A 24027-nucleotide genomic window follows, 5' to 3' on the forward strand; every position below is an offset into this window, starting at 1 on the left:
TGGTTAACTCGAGAAGAGCTTTAGAGATATGTATGTTGTAGACTTGAATACAATTTACATCTTTATAATTTAGATTATTTGGAGTTCTCTAATATACTGTAGCCATTATGTTAATTTCATGACAACGTGTTATAAAAAGGGGGGAAATATGTGCTCTTCCACAGAAGAACAAGCAGCAATTCTCAATGCAAAAAGCCTCCAGCAGATTCAATCCATAATGAACATAACATTTTGATGTGATGCAAATGAAAGAATATTAAAATGAAGCTACTTTAGATGCACCAAAATAGGACAGCTCCTTTAATGTAAATGACCTGGATGGGAAGGAAACCAGCAGTGTTTGCTCTGTTTTCGCTATTTACTAAGGCATGAAGGGTTTCAAACAGTGATTCTTTCCCTTTTTATTTACAAGAAAATGACTACGCTATCTATAAACAATACCAAATGTAATTGAATGCATTATGCAGTGCTGATCCATTTTCATAAGGCTGGAATTATTACAGTAATCTTCCGTGCTTTGTCAGTTTCATAAATATACAGCTGTAAACAATTGATCTTTCATGCTGGCTATAGAAGGATTCCTTAGGCAAGGAGCTGAATGTCATTTCTTTGTTAACTGAGAAAGCCTGAACTTTAAAATCTTTAGAAGTCATTGCAAGCAATGGTGGGAAAAGTTCTTCAAATACATGGCAGAGGCATCCTGTTTTGCTAAGTTACCCCTTAAGAACACAACGTTTTTCTCCATTTACTCTGAAAGGCTTTGTAGCTGGGGCAAGAGATCATCTTACCAAAGTCAGTAATCATGATTGCTACTTTCTCATAGATCATGTTCAGAATCATAATGATGATGAAGCTTATGATGGATGCAGAAACTGAAGTTGCTGCTTGTGGAGTCAAGTACTTCTGGATAGCTTCGGTGCCATTGATATGCCTTGGGAGCGTTGCGGAAAACACCAGGAAAACAGACAGCCTGTAAACAATTATGCCAATAACCGAGGCGACAATGAGCAGGATCTGAAATCAAATAACAAAATAACTGCTATGTAATAAGCATGATATATTTTATGTGTCACATATATACACACATATATAGCGTGCACACACACACACACACACACATTTAATTGACGAATTTATTATATAAACACAGTAACATATATAATTATAGAAAAAGTAAATGAAACTATGAATACAAATATATTAGATTTATACATTATTCAAAAGTGTGATTAAATGTATCAGTAAGTGTTTATGCAATCGTTAACATGCACTTTCCTTTATGCCACTGATTGATTGCATATAGCAATCAATATACTATTATTCTGATGCATATACCTACAATGCATTTCATTCCTCTCATAATTAAACTTCCTGAACATAATTAAACTCCCAAATCGTAACTCATTTTTTTAGACATTAAATTTTCCCCAACAGTAAATATGGGTTCGCTGAATCTAAGGGCTGCCATATGGTCAGATTTTCCTGGACAGTACCGGGATTTCCAAGCCGGAATTGATGTCTGGGGGGAATTTCTCGGGGGAAATTGTCCTGGATCTTAGGCAAGTCAATTGAAAATTTGTATTTTGGGGGCTTATCTCAGAAAAAAAAAGCTTGGGTCTTCCTAAAAAAAGCTCAACAACTTGTTGTTGTCCTGGATTTTACTCCTTGAAAGCTGGCAACATATGACCTATGAATCTTCTACTTCATTTCTGGTACAGAAAACATTTCCACAACAGCATCCACAATATCTATTTGCTATGGGAGAAACATAAAGGTGAGCACTGGGAACTGGAAATGGAGGGTGAAAGGAAAAGTGGAGAAAGGGAGATAGACAGGAACACAAGAATCGCATGCAGTGCAGCACACTGTAATAAATTTCACCCCTCCAGCCCTGAATATAATTTTAGCTTCCTTCTTTTGCCAATTGCCTCTGCTCATTGTAATGTCCTTCCTTCTCGTAGCCCTGTGGTATGTTCCTTAAGAGGTAGATTACAGTAGCACTTCCATGGCAGTATCTACAGCCGTGCTAATGACAATCCTACCACTGGCGTTGGCTAGTGCACATTGGAACTATTTTTGAAACTCTTTCACGATGCCACACATTTTCCCCCATGACTGTATAAACTTCTTTTAGTTTCTCCTTTGAATTAAGGCTGGAATTGGGGTGGGGGGGAGCAATGGACACCCAGTTTTGCTCTCTTAATCAGATGAAACGGGTAGAAAAAGACCCATTACAGTGGTACCTCTGGTTACGTACTTAATTCGTTCCGGAGATCCATTCTTTACCTGAAACTGTTCTTAATCTGAAGCACCACTTTAGCTAATGGGGCCTCCTGCTGCCGCTGCACCGCAGCCATGCGATTTCTGTTCTCATCCTGAAGCAAAGTTCTTAACCCGAGGTAATATTTCTGGGTTAGCGGAGTCTGTAACCTGAAGCGTCTGTAACCTGAAGCTTATGTTACCCGAGGTACCACTGTAATCTGTAACACACTTTTGAACCAGATGCCTGGAACAACACGTCTGAAAAAAGTGGCAAGAAAGTTAACAAGGTTTGGACTGACCATCACTTCACGGCAAAAAAGTTACTGTATTTTTCGCCCTATAGGACGCACTTTTCCCCCTCCAAAAATGAAGGGGAAATGTGTGTGCATCCTATGGGGTGAATGCAGGTTTCAGGAAGCTATCCACAAGCCGTGGGAGAGCTGCGTGACTTCGCGCAGCTCTCCCACGGCTTGTGGGGAGCTGCCTGCACCACGAAGCCTGGGGGCGTGCTGAGCTCAGCGCCCCCAGGCTTCGGGCTTCGCGCAGCTCTCCCACGGCTTGTGGAGAGCTGCCTGTTCTGGGGGCTGGGGTTGGGCGCCTGGGGGGGAAAAATAATTTTCCCCCCTTTATTCCCCCCCCCAAAAAAAGTAGGTGCGCCCTATGGGCCGGTGTGCCCTATGGGCCGAAAAATACGGTATGTTTTCTACCAAGTGCCAGGCCAGCCGTTGTCTATCTCAGCTCCCTGGAACATGAGTCCTATTATAGAAGCTGCTGGTATCATGTTCTGCTGTGCACATACGTATCATTTTTAGATGTTTTAAAACGTACCTTTGAAATATAACCTGTGAAGGAAATGAGCCAAAGTATCCAAGAACTCAAGCTGATGCACAAGAGGTAAGAAGGGGGTTCAGAAGAGATGGGGGATCGAGATGGGAGTAAGGAGATAGAAATCCCGAAATGGAGCCATCAGGAGAGAAGTCCAGCTATGCAAAAACACCTGAAATTCAATGCAGGATAGCATAAAAAGAGGGGAAATGGGACAAGGTAAGGGATCAAGCCTGGCATAAGGAAGAAAGATGCTTTCTTGGAGGTGAGGGAGAACAAAGTGAGGAATCCTTGCCATTCTGAGATCCAGTTTAAAGGCACAGTTGCTCGCATGGCTCAATTCTCGCAGTGCCTTGCACTGTCTCCTTTGAAAGGAGGGCTGTTTTTCAAAGTGTTCTTAAGACAAAAATAACCCATGAAAAGCTTTAAAATGTCAGGCCGGAACTTTATCCGATATTAGAGTTACATGTGCAGAAAAGTATTAATGTAGCAAGTTGTTTCCCCCCCTGTTTTTAAGAAAAGTCCTGTGCAATTCTGAAGCAGAACAGCCATGAGAAATGAGTCCATCATAAGAACAGCCGTCCTTCAGGAAGGGGCCACAACCACTTAAGCTTTACAGAATCTATCATGCTGATGAAGCTAAATAAATGACAAGCAGCAGTTGTGGAAAATTTACCCAGAATAAGACAGCACTCGTGCAGAAGGTCATCCTCACGCACTTTCCACAAGCTGTGTAGGGGATATGCTCTTCTTGCTGTGAAGAAAGGGGATCGAGAAAGAATTCCCTTTGTTAATATGCATACCGGTATTTCTTTTTCACGTAGCCCAGTGTTTCAGGAAAACAGTTCGTTTGTGTTTTTTATGTTTCCAGATTAAAATGCTTTGCTTCACATATCGTCCTCAACCTGTCTGAGCATTGTTGAATCTAGTTTTGATAGGTTTAGCATGCTAAAATTACATACTCCCCCCAAAAAACATGGGCTCCCCCCAAAAAACTATGCAACTAGTTCCATGCATCTAAAGGAGCTTTGGGTTTCTCAGAACAACAGCTCTCCCAATATATTATTTAGGAAAAGGCTTTTGGAATTGTAAGGAATTTCAAAAGCAGTGCATGATATCCCCCAACACTGGCCTTGCTGTTAGATAGAGAGAGAGGTTGTTACCTCAGGTGACAGGTTTTGGGTGTCATGGAAGGGCAGCAGATGGTTAACTTATCTAATTTATGATCACTCTATCTTCTCTCTGAAGGTGAAAATAAGCCAACCAGCAGTGGGTACTTGGCACCATGACATTTGTGTCAGTGCGTGGGTGATGGCAGTGGTGGGACCATTTGCTGTTTTGCCTCAGGTGGCAAAAATGTCTTGGGCTAGCCCTAGATATACGTTGGAGATATGCTCTTCAAAGGAGAAAAGGTTCCGAAGCCCTAGGCCATGCCTAAAGTAATTCTGTGGATCATTTCCAAATGTATGAAAAACATATTGTGAAAAATATATTGACTTCTTTGAATTGCTGTCATGTGACACTGCCCTCTCAGAGTCTGGTTCTACCTCTCCTGCACTTGAATGATCACAAATATTTTCTGATTTATCCATGGACAATGATTTGTTCCAAGGCAGACATGCCTCTTTTCCTTCCCTGGCATCAGTTTAAAAGTTGCTCTGCCACCTTTTTGATTTTAAGTAAAAGTAAAAAGCAAAATGTGCTTTTAAGTTTCTGTCAAAGGAAAAGCTTACAATTTGAAAGGATTATAGAAAATTCCCTTTGCTGAAAGCAGAGACAGCACTGAGATTTGCTTGAAATAATGCTCAAAATAATGCAGCTTCAAAAATCTATCTATTATCTATTACTAACATTAGCTATTGTTTAACACAGGATGCAAGCAGTTTAGACCCATTCAGGTCAATAATCAACTGACTTAAAAGTAAAAGTAAATTATATTCGCTGTGCAATAACAAATAGGTATCTGATCACCATAACATAACTTGAAAGCAGTTTTCCCCTAGGTGAGAGTGGTAGATGATATGCTTTATGATGCTGTTACAAAAACATTAAAGAATTGGCAACAAAGCACAAAACAGTGAGGAAAACAATTTCATTGTTTTTCAGCACCAAAAATGGAGAACAAAAGATTTTTCTTCAAAGGGCTGAAGCTAGATTTCAATACTGGAGGATAATAATGTTACAATAAAAATATTGTAGGAAAAATGCCACATATTCATAAATGCTAATCTGGAATTCTCCATGTTTGGGAAGATGATATTAGGTGCAAATTAGCTGGCATGCCTTCATGAGTATTAATATTCTTGCTATATTGGACTACAGAATGAAAGAGATAAAGCTCATGTGAGATATTTATTTAGGTCAATTTAGCAAATTGAATTTAATGCATAGGTGTATAAACATCAGTACCAGCCATGTGTCACAAAAACTCTTAATACCTAAACTATATTTGGTCCTCATAAAATTAAAATAGTTTCTTGCCATTCTTCAGCCAAATATATATCGTTAAGCTTGAAATTTTAGCCACCTTCCAATTTTTTGCTGACCGTTCTTTCAGAGTAAGGGCAAAGTCATCACACTATTTTTGGGTGATAAAACTATTTGCGACTGTTTGCAACAAATTCCAGACTCTTTCAGACAACTCAAAGTACAGTAGCTATTGTTTTTGTTTAACCAGTAAAGCCCTGAGTATCTCAGGGAGCTTCTTTCTCCCATACAACTTGCATAGTGTTTCAAGTTCTGCCAATAAGTTCTGCTCTAGAGTTTGTCCTTGAGAAGATAAGGATTCCAGGCATCAGGAATTCTGTCACCTGGGAAGTTCCAGCAGTAGTCTCTGCTCAGAACCAGGCAGTGGGAGGTTGTTCCACTAGAGCTAATGGGGCACTGCCCTACCAAGGACAATGGCAAGTGATTACAAAAAAATAAATAAAATGAAATCAAAACCACATACTATTTCACACACATTTACAGTAATCCTTCCATTTGAATTCAAGAGAGGCTCTGAAGACATTTCTGTCAATCTACCATTCTCTAGCCCAGTGTTTCCCAACCTTGGGCCTCCAGCTGTTTTTGGACTACAACTCCCATCATCCCTAGCTAGCAAGACCAGTGGTCAGGGATGATGGGAATTGTAGTTCAAAAACAGCTGGAGGCCCAAGGTTGGGAAACACTGCCTAGCCAACCAGATCTCTGAACCACTCAGTCAGTCCTTTTCCAAAAGTATAGCTCAAAGCAAAGGGGTCCCTCTCAGGTATCTCTGAACAGAAAAGCCATGTGAAAGTTGAATATTGCTGGTGAAAGCATTGTTGTTCAAAATTAGTTGGAGGTTTCTTACTTTTAAATATATATATATATATAGAGAGAGAGAGAGAGCTAGCTTTAAATTGCTTTATACTGTAAAAATTGGATTTATTTTCATGTGCATGTTTGTTTTTTTTGGAAACCACCTGTGAACACTAAAAAAAATGAAAAATAAAAGCTGGTGCATCAATATTACAATAAATAAATAAACTTCTGTTCACATGGTACCCATTGCAGTCATAGAGCAATATTCTGTTTCATCATATAGCTTTAGATTTGTGTTGTAGTATATTATGCAAGCACCTGCCTCATACCCAACATCATATTAAATAGTTCCCCTGCTTTAGAAAGTATAAATCAACTCATTTCAGATGGAGGTTATGGGAAGGCATTGTAAACTATCCCCCTTTACTCCATAATCCTCCACGTAAATTACAATCTGCTATGATATATATCCTTTGAGTCCTAGTTATGGCTGATGACATGAGCCTTATTTATTGACGGCGAGACTTGCTCTCAGAACAGCCTCCTTTCCAGGATGAAATAAAGTTCTAATATGAGAACTTTACTAGGTCATTAGAATAAGTTTGGGTCTTTCCCCCCAGAGCCGAACTATGAATTTAAAATGTGCAGTACTCAGGCAGTGACAAACTTATTATATAATTGAATACGTAATTGAAATATAACAGAACGAGGGCCAGAGGTCAGTAGTGGAGCATATCCTTTAAATGTGTGAGGCTCTTGGGATGAATTCCCAGGCTAGGAAAACTCCTGCCTGAAACCCAGGAGAGCAGCTGCCAGTCTGTGTGAACAGATGGGTTAGCGGTCTGCTTTAAAGCTCATCCACCCTTCCACACTAGAATGCATGGGTCCGAATGGTTTTCTGCTTGATCCATGCTTTCTTAGGCACGGGTCTGAACAGCTTTCCATTTGCCCCAAACGCAGCTTTCCCTCTCTGCGCAGTGCCTCTCCAGCAAAGGGCGGCTATCCCCGAAGCCAGGAGAGCAAGAGGAATCGGTGCGCACCAATCCCTCTTGCTCTCTTGGTTTCAGCGAAAGCTGCGCAGCCTGCATATGCTCCATAAGATGCACACACGTTTCCCCTTACTTTTTTAGGAGGGGAAAGGTGCGTCTTATAGAGCGAAAAATACAGTAAGTTATACTCAGAGAAGAACCACTGAAATCAACCAGCCTATGTTAGTCATGTTTGTTCATTTATGCTAAGAATTACTAACAGTGAATACAACCCCAGGTTTCCTGAAGACGCTTTTCCAAGCCTTTCTACCCAAAATTCCTGAGGTTGGAGTTTTATCTATGTAATATTTTATTTTATACATTATTTGCTTAAGGTATCAATACCAAGGCAGGGTACAACATAAAAAATGCAAGTTAAAACTACCAGTAATCAACAACAACATTCTTAAAAATAGGAGCAAACAAGGGCATAGTAATGAAAAGTGATTCTTTGTCCGTATTACATTATATTCAGCTTAGCTGATATACATTTCTACAAACAGATCTGGCTCCTGACAAAAATACTGGACTTGATAGAGTCCAAAGAACTTTTCTTATAATCTTTCCAAGCACATTTTTTAAAAAACAAACCTATGCAGACCTGTGTTATTTCGTTCACTACGACGCGATGGCATCTCGCTTCATATTCGGGACGTACTTGTTCTTCTTGCTCCAAGAACTCAACAGTGTCCCATTCATATTCCAGCTCAGCCTGCCGTCTTTTCCAAAACTCCAGAAACAAAGTAACTGATGAAAGAAGGATTAAGCAAGGATAATTTTAGCTGCTGAGGATTACGAATCCAAGGTTTATTAGTTTTCTTTGCCAGTCTGTGAAGAAATGGAGTCAAATCTTGCTGGTTGATGGAATGGCAACCAGGTGTTTATAAGGAAAACAGTGGAAACTATTTTTGTTTTTTGTTTTTACTTAAATCGTCTTCTTTTTGTGATGCATCATTAATTCTATATGTGCAGAAAGAACTCACAGCAGCCAGTGTGGCCAATGGTCAGAAATTATGTGAGCTGTACAGTCATACCTAATGTAACATTTGCTTCATGTTACTTTTGTTCAGGTAGCGTCCCACAGCGACCTGGAAGTGCCGGAAAGGGTTACTTCCGGGTGTCACCACTTACACATGTGCACAAGCGCCAAATCGCGCCACACACCTGCACAGACGCGGCACTTCAGGTTGCAGGCTTTTCAGGTTGCAAATGGGCCTCCGGAATGGATCCCGTACGGAACCAGAGCTACCACTGTACTTCAATAACATCTGGAAGGCCACAGGTTCCCCACTCCTGACCTAAAACATACTCAAGTCTCCTTTAGAGATACACATTGCAGGGGAAGGTTACCACTGTTTTTCAGGGACCCTTCTCTGCTGTTACTGTTCTTTTCATTGAGAAAAGGTAAATGTAAAGGGACCCCTGACCATTAGGTCCAGTCGTGGCCGACTCTGGGGTTGTGGTGCTCATCATGCTTTATTGGCCGAGGGAGCCAGTGTACAGCTTCCGGGTCATGTGGCCGGTATGACTAAGCCGCTTCTGGCAAACCAGAGCAGCGTACAGAAACACCGTTCACCTTCCCGCCAGAGCGGTACCTATTTATCTACTTGCACTTTGACGTGCTTTTGAACTGCTAGGTTGGCAGGAGCTGGGACAGAACAACGGGAGGTCACCTCATCTTGGGGATTCGAACCACCGACCTTCTGATCAGCAAGCCCTAGGCTCTGTGGTTTAACCCACAGCACCTCCCGCGTCCCCTGGTAAATTTCAAGGTGCTGGCTTTGGTGTATAAAGCCCTATACAGTTTGGGACCAGGATATCCTAAAGATTGTCTCACACCTTATATACCCAAATGATCAAAGTACTGTGCAGATGAGGACCTTTTCCAGAAGCCATATTACCAGGAGGTCCTTTCTGCACAATGCAGGAATTGGGCCTACATTGATTACAATGGAGAAAAGAGGAATGCTTCACTAATGTTGCAAAAACTATGCCTTCTGAGCACATACAGAAGCTGAAGGACATAAGGAGAGCTGAGCTCCTCTGGACTGGACCAAAGGCCCAGCCAGTCTAGCCCTCCATCCTCACAGTGGCCAATTGGATGCCTATAGACAGCCTCAAAGCAGTACATGACTGCAACAGCAGCATATGTCACATACAACAAACAACTCAATAACTGTGCTGGATAATGTGCTTTCTTCTAGCTACGTGTTGCCTCAATATACTTTTTTGTAATCCACAGCTCTTGTTAGAAACTTGAGGATCTCTGTTTTATTTAGGAAAGCTGTGGGTAACGTGCTCTCTCTCTCCCTCCCTCCCCCCTTCTCCTGATGCAATGCCAACTCAACCATGGTGTTTTTTATTGAAGATTTCTTGGTTTACAAAAATATGTGCATTGTCTCTTTTTCTAAGTTGTGTTTTCTACAGATCAGTTTCAGTTGTGGTGAGACATTAGTGTTGCATGCAGTGTTGCATGGGAAGAAAACAGGTGGAGGGAGATGGTAATGCTCCTCTTCTTCTACTTAGTGTATGTGTGTTAACTCAGCCATGGTTAAGACAAGAACAAGGGCCTGGGACTTACCCCCACCTGTCTTTGGTATACATTGCCCCTGCTCACCTTAACCATGATTGGTGCCTACCCGAAGTAGAGTTTTCAGTTAACAAGGATTTGAATCTTGCAGAAGCTATGCTGTTATGACAGTGCTGTGGGAAGTGTGCATGTTAATATAATGCATTAAAATAATGTCTTGCATCATTGGAAATCCCTGTATTAAATTATAATAGCACCAGAAAGCCATTTCGCAAGGTGAAGCAGTTGGCTGTTGGGTGACATGACCCATGGGTACTTCAGTAAGTTGTTCTTCCATTACTGTAATTATTATTGTTAATAAATATTTAAGAATTGTGCATTACTGGCAAGTCTTTTATATTCAATTTAAATATTGTAGAAAATAGGTAGTTTTGGTCCATTTTAATGTTCAGTGTCAGAGGACTAAGTTGCAACATACTTAACATTGAAAGCCTGTTGTTGTCAATTTGTAATATTTGCCTAAAATGTTACAACGGCACCTTTGTGTATATTCACCTTTACAGAGTGCTAATGGTGGCCTAAATGTTACTTGACATACTGTGCAATTAGATTTCAATATAGCACTAATTTTAATCACCAGCAAGCAAGCATGGTGATTAAACAGGGTGGGTTAATGCTAGTTATTGTGACCTTGTAAAGAGCATCTATTCAGTGAAACAAGATGCTTTCTGGGTAAAAAACAACAACCCAAAACTTTACTGTGACCATTTAATACGTTAGTTGCTAACAACTGTTGTGTGCATAGAGTCAGAATAGAATAGTTGTAAGGGACCACGAGGGTCATCTAGTCCAACCCCCTACACTGCGGGACTCTTTTACCCAACATGGGGCACAAACTCATGACCCTGAGATTAAGAGTCTCATGCTCTACCAACTGAGCTATCCAGGTGTGCAGTAGTAAATGAACTAATAAAATGAGGAAAGAAGCAAATGTTTTCTCACCCACACAAGTGCCTCTTTCCTGATGTAATAGTTTATCACATGCTGGGTTCTTTTTAAAGGGGGAGCACACACACAAAAAATGAAATCCTGCAGTCTGATATGGGCCCCTCTAAAAGTCTACCCACAGCAACAAAGCCATACAGTGGTACCTCGGGTTACAGACGCTTCAGTTTACAGACACTTCAGGTTACAGACTCCGTTAACCCAGAAATAGTACCTCGGGCTAAGAACTTTGCTTCAGGATGAAAACAGAAATTGCACAATGGTGGTAGCGGGAGGCCCCATTAGCTAAAGTGGTACCTCAGGCTAAGAACAGTTTCAGGTTAAGAACGGCCCTCTGGAACGAATTAAGTTCTTAACCCGAGGTACCACTGTATTAGGGCTTTGGTTTGGATTTAACCCCCCAGCCCCCACAACCTCCTGCCTCAAATAATATATTTGAAATTAGCTTACCCCATACTCCCATAAATACTGCAAACACAAGTGTTCCGAAGCTATCGAAGATACACAGCTTCTGGAAAGCATTCGGAAAAATAGGGGTTAGCATACAATTTTGCATTGTTTTTTGGAACAGCTAAAGAACATAGGGTGTTACACAACACCTAATTTCATAGGAGGGGCTACCTATGCATGGAAACAAATTTTCACATGGCAGACCATCTCTTCTGCCATGGAAATGGAAGCCCCACATAGACATTTGGCATTCCTGCAGAATGCATACAATGCCACAAGAAAAGCATTCCTTATCATTTATGGGGAAGGGCTGAACTCAGACACCTCCTTGCTGCTTTCTTGCCCCACAGCTAATCAGCTGAAGACATTGGCCATCTGCTTGCTAGAGGGGAGGAAGCGTTTGCCAACTGGAAGCAGTGGCCATGGCACACAGCTTGCTACTGTTTGAGAAGTTGCCTTGATAACAGCCTGCATTTTATAGTTAAATAAAGTTTCCTTTTTTTAGTGTTCTGCCAAGTTTTAGAAAACAGAACTGTAATGCCAATCTAATCTAGTCCCACATTATGGAAAATGGCAAAATATGTGATACATAAGGTTTTTTTTTGTTTTGTTTTTAAAGGCAAATCATTTTATAACACCTACTTATCCTGAAAAGAGAGGCAAAATATGTTTCAGTGTTGGGAATATTAAATGCATACATAAAAACCTGAGCAAATGGAAAACAAATGAAATGTCAAAAATTATATATTCCCAATGTGATGGCAGCAACCATCAGATGATAATATGGTTGTGTAAAACTAATATCACAGATTAGCAGCTCCAGCTGTTGCATTCTTATCATCATATAAACAAAAGATCTACCAGTGGAAGGCAAACTATAATGTGATAAGCTTATCACATGAAAAGCATGCTAAGTCTAGGTCTATTAAAACACACATAAAGGTAAAGGTAAAGGTACCCCTGCCCGTACGGGCCAGTCTTGACAGACTCTGGGGTTGTGCGCTCATCTCACTTAAGAGGCCAGGGGCCAGCGCTGTCCGGAGACACTTCCGGGTCACGTGGCCAGCGTGACAAAGCTGCATCTGGCGAGCCAGAGCTGCACACAGAAACGCTGTTTACCTTCCCGCTGGTAAGCGGTCCCTATTTATCTACTTGCACCCGGAGGTGCTTTCGAACTGCTAGGTTGGCAGGCGCTGGGACCGAGCAGCGGGAGCGCACCCCGCCGCAGGGATTCGAACCGCCGACCTTTCGATCGGCAAGCCCTAGGCGCTGAGGCTTTAACCCACAGCGCCACCTGCGTCCCGTAAAACACACATACACACACTTAAAATGATTTCATATCTTTGCTCTGTTTATTCAATTTATTTCACTTTCATCTCTATCATATCCCTTATATTACTCTTCTAAAGTGAGGTTTGGGTCACTCTATTTATGAAGGAGAAGAAAACAGTTTGTGGCCAGGGCAGCCTTGCCATAAGAAGCACCAGACTATCACTCTTCCTCCTTCAAACACAGATGCGCAGGACAAACCACATGTAGACAGGAGCAATTCAAGTTAATGGACTATCCATTTTCCTAAGGATACTTCATAAAGCCAAAACTCAGTTACCTGAGCAAACAGATGGGATACTGAAAGACAGTATAGGAACTTGCCTTCAAGTTTCACACCCCAGTCTAATAAAAATAGACACATTTATCTAATGAGCTTTTTCCTGAGGTTGTCTTTTAACTTAACCTTCGCACAAGTTCAATGATTGTAATCAGTAAGTTGCATTCTCCCCTTTTCATTAGTGGTCTCGTATTATTATGTAGTATCCATCCTCTTTTATTTTCTTTTTTTCTTTTGCATGTATTTCTAACTTGGCTTCAAAATAAAATTTCATGCCCCAGAAAACAATGTCTTTCCATATTCCACAAGAGTAAATGTTGTTGTTACCTTGGACGATTCACAGGTGATTGTGAGGTTCCAGTATGTACATTCTTGATCACACTGGGGGCACATGATGATTTTACCTCCTATGTTTGGGTCACAGACTTCTTGGCTAAAATTGAAAGGATCCATCTGAGAGGTTGAGTAATTCAATGAACAAATTGCTTAATTCACTGCTTTCAAAGCTCTCCCTGCATGCTATATTCCCTTAAATTTACACTTTGCAGGTACTTCAATAAGGCCAAAGTAGGCTTTACATACAATACTACTTTTTACCATAGTGACCCATTTGTACAGAAAAAACAAGTTATGGAGAAGCGATAACTTCTTCATAACTCCATTCTCCAGGAAAATGATTGAGTGGAGGAACTGCTTAATCTTCTCCCATCTTCTGTTTCTCTTTCCAAAATGCCACCCCTCCACGTGACTTCTTGCAATTGAGTTCCAAACACATCTTCTGTATGTACACTGCAGTAACTTATCTTTCATTGTTCTTCGGCTACAATCCTAAAACCCCTTGTGTAGCATAGCCCTGTTGATTTCCGCCTTTATTTTCCCCCATCACTATTTTGTGTTTTATTGTATTATCATTAGCATCACAATTTTTTTAATTCATAAATCAAACTAATATTTATACAGGTTTGTGAGTTTCAATAGCAGATCCCCCCCCCACTGATTTCAGCTGAGAGTTGTATAAAAGAACTGCTGAGATTTCCCTCTAAGCCTATTGTATGTCCAGAAGAGAGGATCGTTAAAGATCTACAAAATATATTACTATAGAGAACTATGAAACAAAGGAATAAGAGCAGAGGCAAAAAAGAAGTTTGGGAAATTGGTCATAGATGATACCATACACTGAAGATTAGCATACTTTAACCTTTTCACATTGAATGCATACCCTTCAACATTTCTCTGATGACAGATCTCCCATTCCATAATGATAATTTTAATATTTATACCCCACACAACTTACTGGATTGCCCCAGCCACACTGGGCAGCTTTCAATATATATATATAAATAATAAAACATTAAACATTTTTTTAAAAAACTTCCCTATACAGGATTGCCTTCAAACAGCTCAGGGGTTCAGATAACGCCATACCCTCCAACATTTATCCAATGAAAATAGGGACATCCTAAGGGAAAACGGGACATTCTGGGATCAAATCAGAAACTAGGACGGCTTCTCTAAATCAGGGATGTCCCTGGAAAATAGGGACAATTGGAAAGTCTGTGAATGTGGTTACTCAGTAGCAAAAGGGGTGGCAACTTTTTCTAATCTTTCAAAATATGTTTGAACACTTAAACAATAACTTGACCATTTGTATGTTATTATAAAACAACAAACAGTGCAATCCTATACATGCATGCTCATAATTTAGGCTGCGGTCTCAACCCCACTGACTTGAGAGTAATCCCCACTGAATTCTGAGTCGATATGTTTGAGATTGCACTGATAATCCACTGAGTTCTGCTGAACTCTGGAACAACAAATTATTTTTTGGGAATGGTCCACTTAATGACATTTGGATCTTTATGCTGGATCATATGCATGCTGGATCATATCCAACATGAACGACATGAACTGGTGCAGGTTACCTCCAAGTGCAGTTGTCCTTCATGAAATAGCCATACAAAAAGCACCCAAGTCCAACAAGTGCTGCCAGGAGTAACATCTGAGTATAGAATCCTAGCCAGGCAAAATAGATTCCAATTTTCTCCCCGTAATATTTCCTGCAGATAAAAACACATATTTAGAAGCTACATTTCCTCTCAATCCAATAATTAGGGGAAGCGAGAAACTTCTTATATTTAATGCTGACATGCATGGATCATTGTGTACTGCCATCAGTTTTGTGCTTCCAGATTCCTTAAAGCAGGCTTCCTCAACCTTGGCCCTCCAGATGTTTTGAGACTACAATTCCCAGCATCCCCAACCACTGGTCCTGCTAGCTAGGGATCATGGGAGTTGTAGGCCAAAAACATCTGGAGGGACGAGGCTGAGGAAGCCTGCCTTAAAGGAATTGAACCTTGAGGCCTCATTTTCTGTGTTTATGAATGATCTTCAAGAGCATTCAGAAGCAGAAATTCCATCTTCTTCTTCTTTTTGTCCTAGGAAGTTTAACAAGACACTTCCTGGCACAGAGGTACAGAAATAAAAAATACTTTTTGTCTTTTAAATTTCTGCTTGTCACAAAGATGTTAAGAAATCCTGGGAGCCTTGTCCCAAAGGAACTCTTTCAGAGCACCACAATAACAATTTCCCTTGTGTTAAAATTTGTAGAATATTCACAGTTGATTCTCCTTCGAAGACAGAGGTCCTCTGGCTGGGGCGGGACGATATGGGATTGAGGGGGCAACTCCCATCTCTTGCGGGGGTGCAATTAGTGCCAGCACCGTCCGTTAAGAGTTTGGGTGTAATCTTCGATACCTCCCTCTCTATGGAGGCGAAGATTACAGCTATAACAAAGGCGGCATTTTTTCATCTCCGCCAAGCTAAGCAGTTGGCCCCTTATCTCTCTCGCCCTGACCTAGCCACTGTGATCCATGCGACGGTCACCTCCAGACTGGATTATTGTAACTCGCTCTACGTGGGGCTGCCCTTGAGACTGACCCAGAAACTCTAGCGGGTGCAGAATGCCGCGGCGAGACTCCTTATGGGGTCTTCGCTGCGAGGTCACATTCATCCGGTACTATACCAGCTGCACTGGCTCCCGGTGGAGTACAGGATCAGGTTTAAGGTGCTGGTTTTAACCTTTAAAGCCCTATACGGCCTAGGACCCTCGTACCTACGGGACCGCCTCTCCTGGTATGCCCCACAGAGAAACCTACGGTCTGCAAATAATAACATCCTCAAGGTCCCAGGCCTCAGAGAGGTTAGGCTGGCCTCAACTAGAGCCAGGGCCTTCTCGGCTGCGGCTCCAATCTGGTGGAACGCTCTGTCACAAGAGACTAGGGCCCTGCGGGACCTGACATCCTTCCGCAGGGCCTGCAAGACAGAGTTGTTCCACCAGGCCCTTGGTCAGGGCGCAGCCTGACTCCCTCCTCTGGCAACCTGCACAGAATCTTGCTTAATCAGTTGCCATTAATTTGATTTTAATTGATTTTTATAATGAAATATTTTTAGAATCTGCGATTATCTGATTGTTTGATTGTTTGATTGTTGTTAGCCGCCCTGAGCCTGGCTTTGGCTGGGGAGGGTGGGATATAAATAAAATTTATTATTATTATTATTATTATTATTATTACTAATGTGAAACCTCCTTTTTTTGAATTTTGCTAAAGCTCAAGCCTGGTAATTTTTGGTTTAGGGCTAAGTTTTTATAGCTTTTGCTTAACATTTTTTTGGGGGGGGTTAACATATTTATTTCATTTTTTAGAAACCTAGTTTCAAAGATTTCCATTTATGCTACAGTGTTAGGGATAAGGCCAATTATAAATATCAAGAAACAAATAATTCAGTTGCATGAAAACTGCAATCGTATGCAGACTTAGACAATGACTCGGGAGTAAGTCCCACCGAATGAGAAGGGGTATACGTTGGATAGACATGCATAGAATTGTGCTGCAAATTACATGGCTTTGAGATAACTTCCAAGTGGGACCTTGGTTTTCTTATTCATTACACAAATATATTTAGCCGTCTTGAACATTCTCACAAATATGTAACCTGTAGCTTATTATACAAAATCAAACTGTCTCCAAGGAACATCAAGAGAAACAAATTAAGGTGACTTGACTAAGCTACCTGCACTCTGCATGTTTTCTCTATAAATAATACATGGAGCAGGGAGGGATCACATTAGAAGAGGACTTTCAGCCTCTCTCATGCTTGTCCATACCTACCTGACAAGATCTAAGGGCTGTAACTTGAAAATATTTCGAGGGTGAGCCCATTCTCTGTACAGCAGATACCGTTCATTTGGACAGTTGGGATCCTCTGACTGGTAGTTGAATCTTGACTGTGAAAGAGAGTATTGAGTGGATAATTAAAGAATTCCCACCTCCTTGAAGGCACAGTTCATGTCATGCCTTTTTAACGTCAACAGTTGCTCAGACCCCTGCTCAAAAAAGGAATCGCTTCTCTTGTAGCATTTGCAGTGCCTACCAGGAAATGCCTGAGGGTCAAATTACACCATTTTTCATTTAGAGGAAACTACAATCTGATGTTTTATCATCATCATTATTTTTGTAATGCTGCTGCTGCTGTAATATGCCGCAGCAGTCATAAATGATTTCCTGGTAGCTGCTGCAATTGACACAGAAGCTTCCCACACTATGCAGAAAAAAACCACAGAGACGGTTAATGCTGCCCGTTTTGACATGTGAATGTCTGAGGCTATTTCTAGCTTCCTTTGAATGATAAGAGATATTAAGTAGAACAGTCTTCTTCAACCTGGTGCCCTCCAGGAGCTGTTTGACCCTTGAGCTCCCATCAGTCCCACTCAGCATGGCAAACGGTCAGGGATGATGGTTGGAGGATGGATGGCGGCTAACAGATTGAGGTTGAATCCTGACAAGACAGAAGTACTGGTTTTGGGGGACAGGAGGCAGGCAGGTGTGGAGGATTCCCTGGTTCTGAAAGGGGTAACTGTGCCCCTGAAGGACCAGGTGCACAGCCTGGGAGTCATTTTGGACTCACAGCTGTCCATGGAGGCACAGGTCAAATCTGTGTCCAGGGCAGCTGTTTACCAGCTCCAACTGGTATGCAGGCTGAGACCCTATCTGCCTGTGGACTGCCTCGCCAGAGTGGTGCATGCTCTGGTTATCTCCCGCTTGGACTACTGCAATGAGCTCTACGTGGGCCTACCTTTGAAGGTGACCCAGAAACTACAACTAATCCAGAATGCAGCAGCTAGACTGGTGACTGGGAGGGGCCACCAAGACCATATAACACCGGTCTTGAAAGACCTACATTGGCTCCCAGTACGTTTCCGAGCACAATTCAAAGTGTTGGTGCTGACCTTTAAAGCCCTAAACGGCCTCGGTCCAGTATATCTGAAGAAGCGTCTCCACCCCCATCATTCTACCCGGACACTGAGGTCCAGCACCGAGGGCCTTCTGGCAGTTCCCTCACGGCAAGAAGCCAAGTTACAGGGAACCAGGCAGAGGGCCTTCTCGGTAGTGGCGCCCTCCCTGTGGAATGCCCTCCCACCAGATGTCAAAGAGAACAACTACTACCAGACTTTTAGAAGACATCTGAAGGCAGCCCTGTTTAGGGAAGCTTTTAATGTTTGATGTATTACAGTATTTTGATATTTTTTTGGAAGCTGCCCAGAGTGGCTGGGGAAGCCCAGCCAGATGGGCGGGGTATAAATAATAAATAAATAAATAAATAAATTATTATTATTATTATTATTATTATTATTATTATTATTATCCTCCAAGTGCCCTGATTTTCCATAGACAGCCCAGGAATTATGAAAGCCATCCTGGCTTTTGATTTGATGCTGGAATGTCCCTATTTCCCCCTCCAGTGCTATTGCTGCTGATCTCAGGAAGAAGATTGAGCCTGCGCTCAAGCAGTGGTGGCAAGGGAGCATCTCATTGCCTCTCCATAGTCTTTCCCTGGCTGCTACTGCCAGACTTGAGGAGAAGATGCTGTTGTACCTATGGGACCGCCTCTCCTGATATGCCCCACAGAGGAACTTAAGGTCCACAAATAACAACACTTTGGAGGTTCCAAGCCACAAGGTGGTTAGATTGGCTTCACCTAGGGCCAGGGCCTTTTCAGTACTGGCCCCGACTTGGTAGAATGCTCTGTCACAAGAGATTAGGGCCCTGCAGGACTTGACATCTTTCTGCAGGGCCTGCAAGACATAGCTATTCCACCTGGCCTTTGGTTTGGACTCAGTCTGACCCTTATGTTTCCCTCCCCTTATGGTTTTGATTTATGGGCTACTATTAAAATGAGGCTGCATTTTAAATTGTATTTTAACCCGTATTTTAACAAACTGTCCCTCCCCCCATTATGTTTTATTGTAATTTTATTGGTGTTAGCCACCCTGAACCCGACTCTGGCCGGGGAGGGCGGGGTATAATATATATATATGATGATGGTGATTATGATGATGTCACTGAGGCCCAGCACCAAGTGATGCATCAGTGTCACACTAGTTGCATTTTATTTTTTATATTATATTTATTTATTTTCAAAAAGTGCAAACGTAACCAAAAAAAGAAGGAAAGCGAAGAACAAAACTTGAATCACAAAATGCCACAGTCTAGAAGGGCAAAAGCACAAAGATGGATAACAAAGCATTACCTCACAAAAAGATTCTGTTTACAAATAAGAAAGATATACAAAATTAAGAGTTTTTTCACCTTTGAGAGAGCCATCGTTACTGAAAATAAAGGTTTCATAACACCAGTTTTATTTCAGCTCAAAGAATAGTTGACAGCCTTGGGAAACGTGATTGCACTAGTCAAGGGAGAAAGCTCTGCTGTGAGTCTAAAGGGCAAAAGCTACCTGCCACAAGCATGGGTCAAATTGGCATCTCTGAGTTAAAAGAAAGGAGGGAAAATGCACACGGCTAAAGAATAAAGCCAACTCAGAGCTCAGGAATTCTATTCCAAAACCAACATGGAAGATATATTTAAAAAATGCTGAAAATAAAGCCTGGGTTTTCATCTTTTGCTGCAGCTTGAAAATAAGAAAACGTATAAAGAAATAATCTTATTGTTTCTTTGTCTCATTCACTGAGGTTTAAAATAACCATTTTACTCCATCCAAGTACTTCTAAAAGGTTCAGAATCTTCCTTCATATGACGCTAAGCATAATTAGTTTTGTTATTTGGTCCATGGGCCAATATATTCCCCAACACTAGATGGTATTTTGCGCAGACCGCTCTAAATATACATAGTTCTTGTAAAGACACTGAGGGCAAAAGCCAGGTAGTGACTTTGTTAAAACTGTTTTTCCATGTATATGACTGTATTTCCCCCAAATTTTTAAAGTTTAAAATTGGGGGTCCTCTTATACACGGAATGTTGCAATTAAATATTCTTAATTTTGGGCTCAAAAATAGGGGTCGTCTTATACATGGAAAAATATGGTATATATCACTTAGTGTTTGTCCATTTTGCAACATTCCAGAAAATGTACTGTTTGTCCACTGAAGTAGCTGCAAAAGAGACAGGCCACAATTTGGCATACAGGGTGCTTCCAGATCGGTATGATTTTGGGGTATGATTTTGGGTGTCAGTCACATATTGACATATTCAGGTAGAGCAATTATAATTGTTTTGGTGATGTTGTGAAATGCACTGGAAAGTGTATGATGATAATTCCTTGATGAAACACCAATATTACCTTCCCACAAACAAATCAGAATGAATGCTCAATACGTAGTTAATGTTTTTTTTAGCCTCCGTGCAGTTTTTGCGCAAGCAAATCAGGATGAATGTTCAACAAACAGCTAAAAGGCCAGCTAGTATTTTCTTATTGGCTTCTATAGAACCTTTTGTATCATTGTTTCTAGGATTATTTATAGGATTGCAGAGTTGTTTCTTTGGTTTTTCAGAAAGGTACTTTTAAAAAATATTGGACTTACATCATGGAGTGGAAAAGCTGCTTTGTAGATCCCAGAGTCCAGTAGCTTATTGATTCCAAACTTTCTCACGTTGTCTCTTATAGCATATTCCCCACGGCAAAGAATAAAGTGAACCTGAAAACCCCCAAAGTTCTTTATTAATGAAGAATTAGACCAGAATAAGCTCAGGGGACATCTATCATGTGGTAGGAGTGTCTAAAATTATGCATTGTCTTGATCAGTGGTCTCCAACTGGTCCAGACCAAAGACCCACCACCGACTCCCAACCTGCAAAAGGGGACCGACATTTACAAATTCGCTTCTGATCTATACTTAATAGTGCTAATCAGGCACATTATTAATCCTAAAATGGCAGTTCATGGAGCAGTATACATAGTGTTCCTTAAGTATTACTACTAAATGAAAACCACTGAAGTGGGCAGGTAGCCTGAACAGATATTCTGAAATGGGAGGTAGGTTTACACTGTGAATCAGGGAGAAAGGAAATGGAAGCAGGATCAGTTGAGGCATTTGGAACTTGGCAAATGGACAGAGAGAGGCTTCTCTGCTCAGCAAGGAACTTTCCCCTTGACTCAGTCCTATTACAGGTTGCAGTTAGTGAACTAAGGGTGATGTGGCATCCCTGCTCTTTCTAACTCTCACATTCTGCAGCCAGACTCCTGTTGTCCCTTGCAGAACTGAGCTACCCACCACAAGGGTCCCGATTTTCCAGGGACAATCCTGGAATTACGAAAGCTATCCTGGATTCTGGTTTTATATTGGAATATCCCTATTTTCCCCACCAGTTCTACCACTGCCGAGCTTGGGGAGGAAGATGAGATGGTGCTTGTCCCACAAGACGGTGGTTGTGGCTGCAAAGGAGCATCCTCCAGATGTTTTGGGACTACAACTCCCATCATCCCTAGTTAACAGGACCAGTGGTCAGGAATTATGGGAGCGGTAGTCCCAAAATATCTGGAGGGCCGAGTTTGCCTATGCCCTTCTCCAAGTAATGAACATTTTCCAAGCTACAACCCATCCCCAGAGATTGATTGTATGGTGCAAAACATTGTTCATGCATTGTTTGGCTGGTCTGATGCTCAAAACAGCTAGAAAAAACCCATCAGTCTAGAATCTACACCAACAAATAATAAATTCATCCTTATGTAAATGTTGGGAACTTACTATCCGGCTCCTGGTTGCTGGATTGAAGAAAGTTTCCTTGTCCTGTATGTAAAAGTCTGACAAACGGTCGATTTCAAATGGCGCAGTGAAAAACTCCTGCTCTGGTTTGATGATATTTTCATCCACACTGAAGAATCTGCTAATCCACTTAAATGGTGAGTCACGGGTTTTCAGGTCATTGGGTTGCAGGGGCAATTTGATGTGCATAATTTCAGCGAAGCTGCACAGCAGTTCCCAAGGTGCGTGCACTTTTACAAATATAAGCTTTTCATCCACAACCTGCAGTGAATGGAGATTCATATATAAATTTCATCACTGTTTTAAGCCATTACCAGCAAAGGACTACCCAGGGACATTTTTGGACAAACTCAGCTGAGAAGTTCTCCTGCACTTGACATACCAATAACAGTAGGAGCATCATAAGATTACAACTGGAAAGGTGGTGCTTATTTTTTAAGAGTGCAAGGCCTGCTGGAAGTCATCATCCTCCTCTAACCTGGCACACTATTGGTTCTTCAGGAATTAAAGTGTGAATAGGAAAGATTGGTGTTCAATGAAGAAGTAGCTATTTCCTGAGGGAGAGCCAGGAAATTTCAATTTCAACATGGCTGCTGGTCTTTCTTACAATACTTCTATCCTTGAGCTTGGGTTGCTGTCTGCTAGGCATCCATGCACACACAGAGAGATGGATGGAGAGGGAAAGAGAAAGAGACCATGCAGCGTCCAATATTGCTTCTCCTTCTGCATCCCTCATCCCTCCAAGTAGGCCTGAGAGAAGGGAAAGGAAGAAGATGCAAAGAGGTCTAGGAGTTTGCAGGTATGCATGTGTTAAGTGTAAGGTAAGTCATGAGGACTTTACCCATCACTCCTTCTGATGATTCAAAGATGATCAGAAGGTATGGTAAAGATACCCAGAGGCACTTTTTGGCTTTACTGTTGTTTCATTGTTTTGAGGCTGAGACCTGGCATTGAAAGTAGATTTGTGAGTTTAAGCCCTGGCACAAACTAAGCTCCATGGAAAAGGAGATATAGGTTTTCACTGGAGAAAAGTGTCTATTAAAGGGACAAATAACTGTCTTGTTTTAAGTCAATAAAACCATCGAGCATGTTATAAACAAAGTTGTATTAAAAAATTCTATTACTAGTTGTGATTACAAAATTTACCTCTGAGAGCAAGGTTGCTGTTTCTAAATGTTTTGATTGATGAACAATGCCAGTTGATGACACTAGCATAAAAATGACATATGGTCATAAATATGACCAAGTTGGCTCTAAAGCTTGATTTGCTCTTGATTTTTATCACTTGCCACATGTGATATATGCAGCTGACCTTCATTGTCCACAATATAAAATATCTGGGAATTGGTAGAGGCACTGTAAATTGTGCCGGTTTGAAGAGGGATAATTTTTCTCTCTTCAGTTTACTATATTTCAGCAATATGGGTGGATGGAAATCTGAAAGAAGGCATGATTGTTGTGCATAAGTGAGAAACTGTGCATTTTTTATCTGATTTTTTTTTAAAAAAAGGTGGAATAATATAGGGCATTAGAGAAGCTGAACCATATCCCTTCATTTCTAGCAATCGTAGAGTCATCCCATAATAGCCCAGCAAGTGCAGAAACAGAATGAACTTCTAATAGTTATGCAGGAACACTAGAAGGAGCAGTTGACGAGACAGAAATACTCTGCAAGCATTACAAATCTACACTATTTCAGATAAAAGTAGCTTAACTTGCAGTGGAGATGGTACACTATGAACCAGAGCACTGACTGTGTTGCAGTGTGCAGATAGAGCTCTTGTGTAAGCTGCCTTTCCTTTTCATTTCGGTGGAAGGGACAGTACCATTAAAACATAACAGAAAAGGCATGGTTCTCTCATGGTGAAAGTGTAAGCACCTCTCTTTGCCGTAACATTTGAGGCATTCTTTTGTGCAACTAAACCCACTTCAAACCAAGTGTTCTGAATGTATTGATTTGTCACACACACCTGA

At 41.3% G+C, this 24027-nt stretch overlaps 1 protein-coding gene across 2 annotated transcripts in view; it reads right to left on the bottom strand.

Annotated features, from left to right (window-relative positions):
• Positions 1-24027, bottom strand: part of ANO6 (anoctamin 6) — a gene marked incomplete at its 3' end in the record, with an annotated part of 65261 nt that overhangs the window by 8984 nt on the left and 32250 nt on the right. For both annotated transcript variants that reach the window (XM_079994137.1, XM_079994138.1), the window contains exons 5-13: positions 22036-22314; positions 20872-20985; positions 17164-17279; positions 14917-15051; positions 13322-13427; positions 11386-11446; positions 8002-8147; positions 3764-3841; positions 789-1014 (exon numbers count right to left, since the gene is read on the bottom strand). In XM_079994137.1, coding sequence (XP_079850263.1) covers positions 789-1014; positions 3764-3841; positions 8002-8147; positions 11386-11446; positions 13322-13427; positions 14917-15051; positions 17164-17279; positions 20872-20985; positions 22036-22314 — 1261 coding nt within the window. The remainder of the gene's footprint in view (positions 1-788; positions 1015-3763; positions 3842-8001; positions 8148-11385; positions 11447-13321; positions 13428-14916; positions 15052-17163; positions 17280-20871; positions 20986-22035; positions 22315-24027) is intronic.

Source organism: Podarcis cretensis, assembly GCF_951804945.1.
Source record: "Podarcis cretensis genome assembly, chromosome: 10".
NCBI lineage: Eukaryota > Metazoa > Chordata > Lepidosauria > Squamata > Lacertidae > Podarcis > Podarcis cretensis.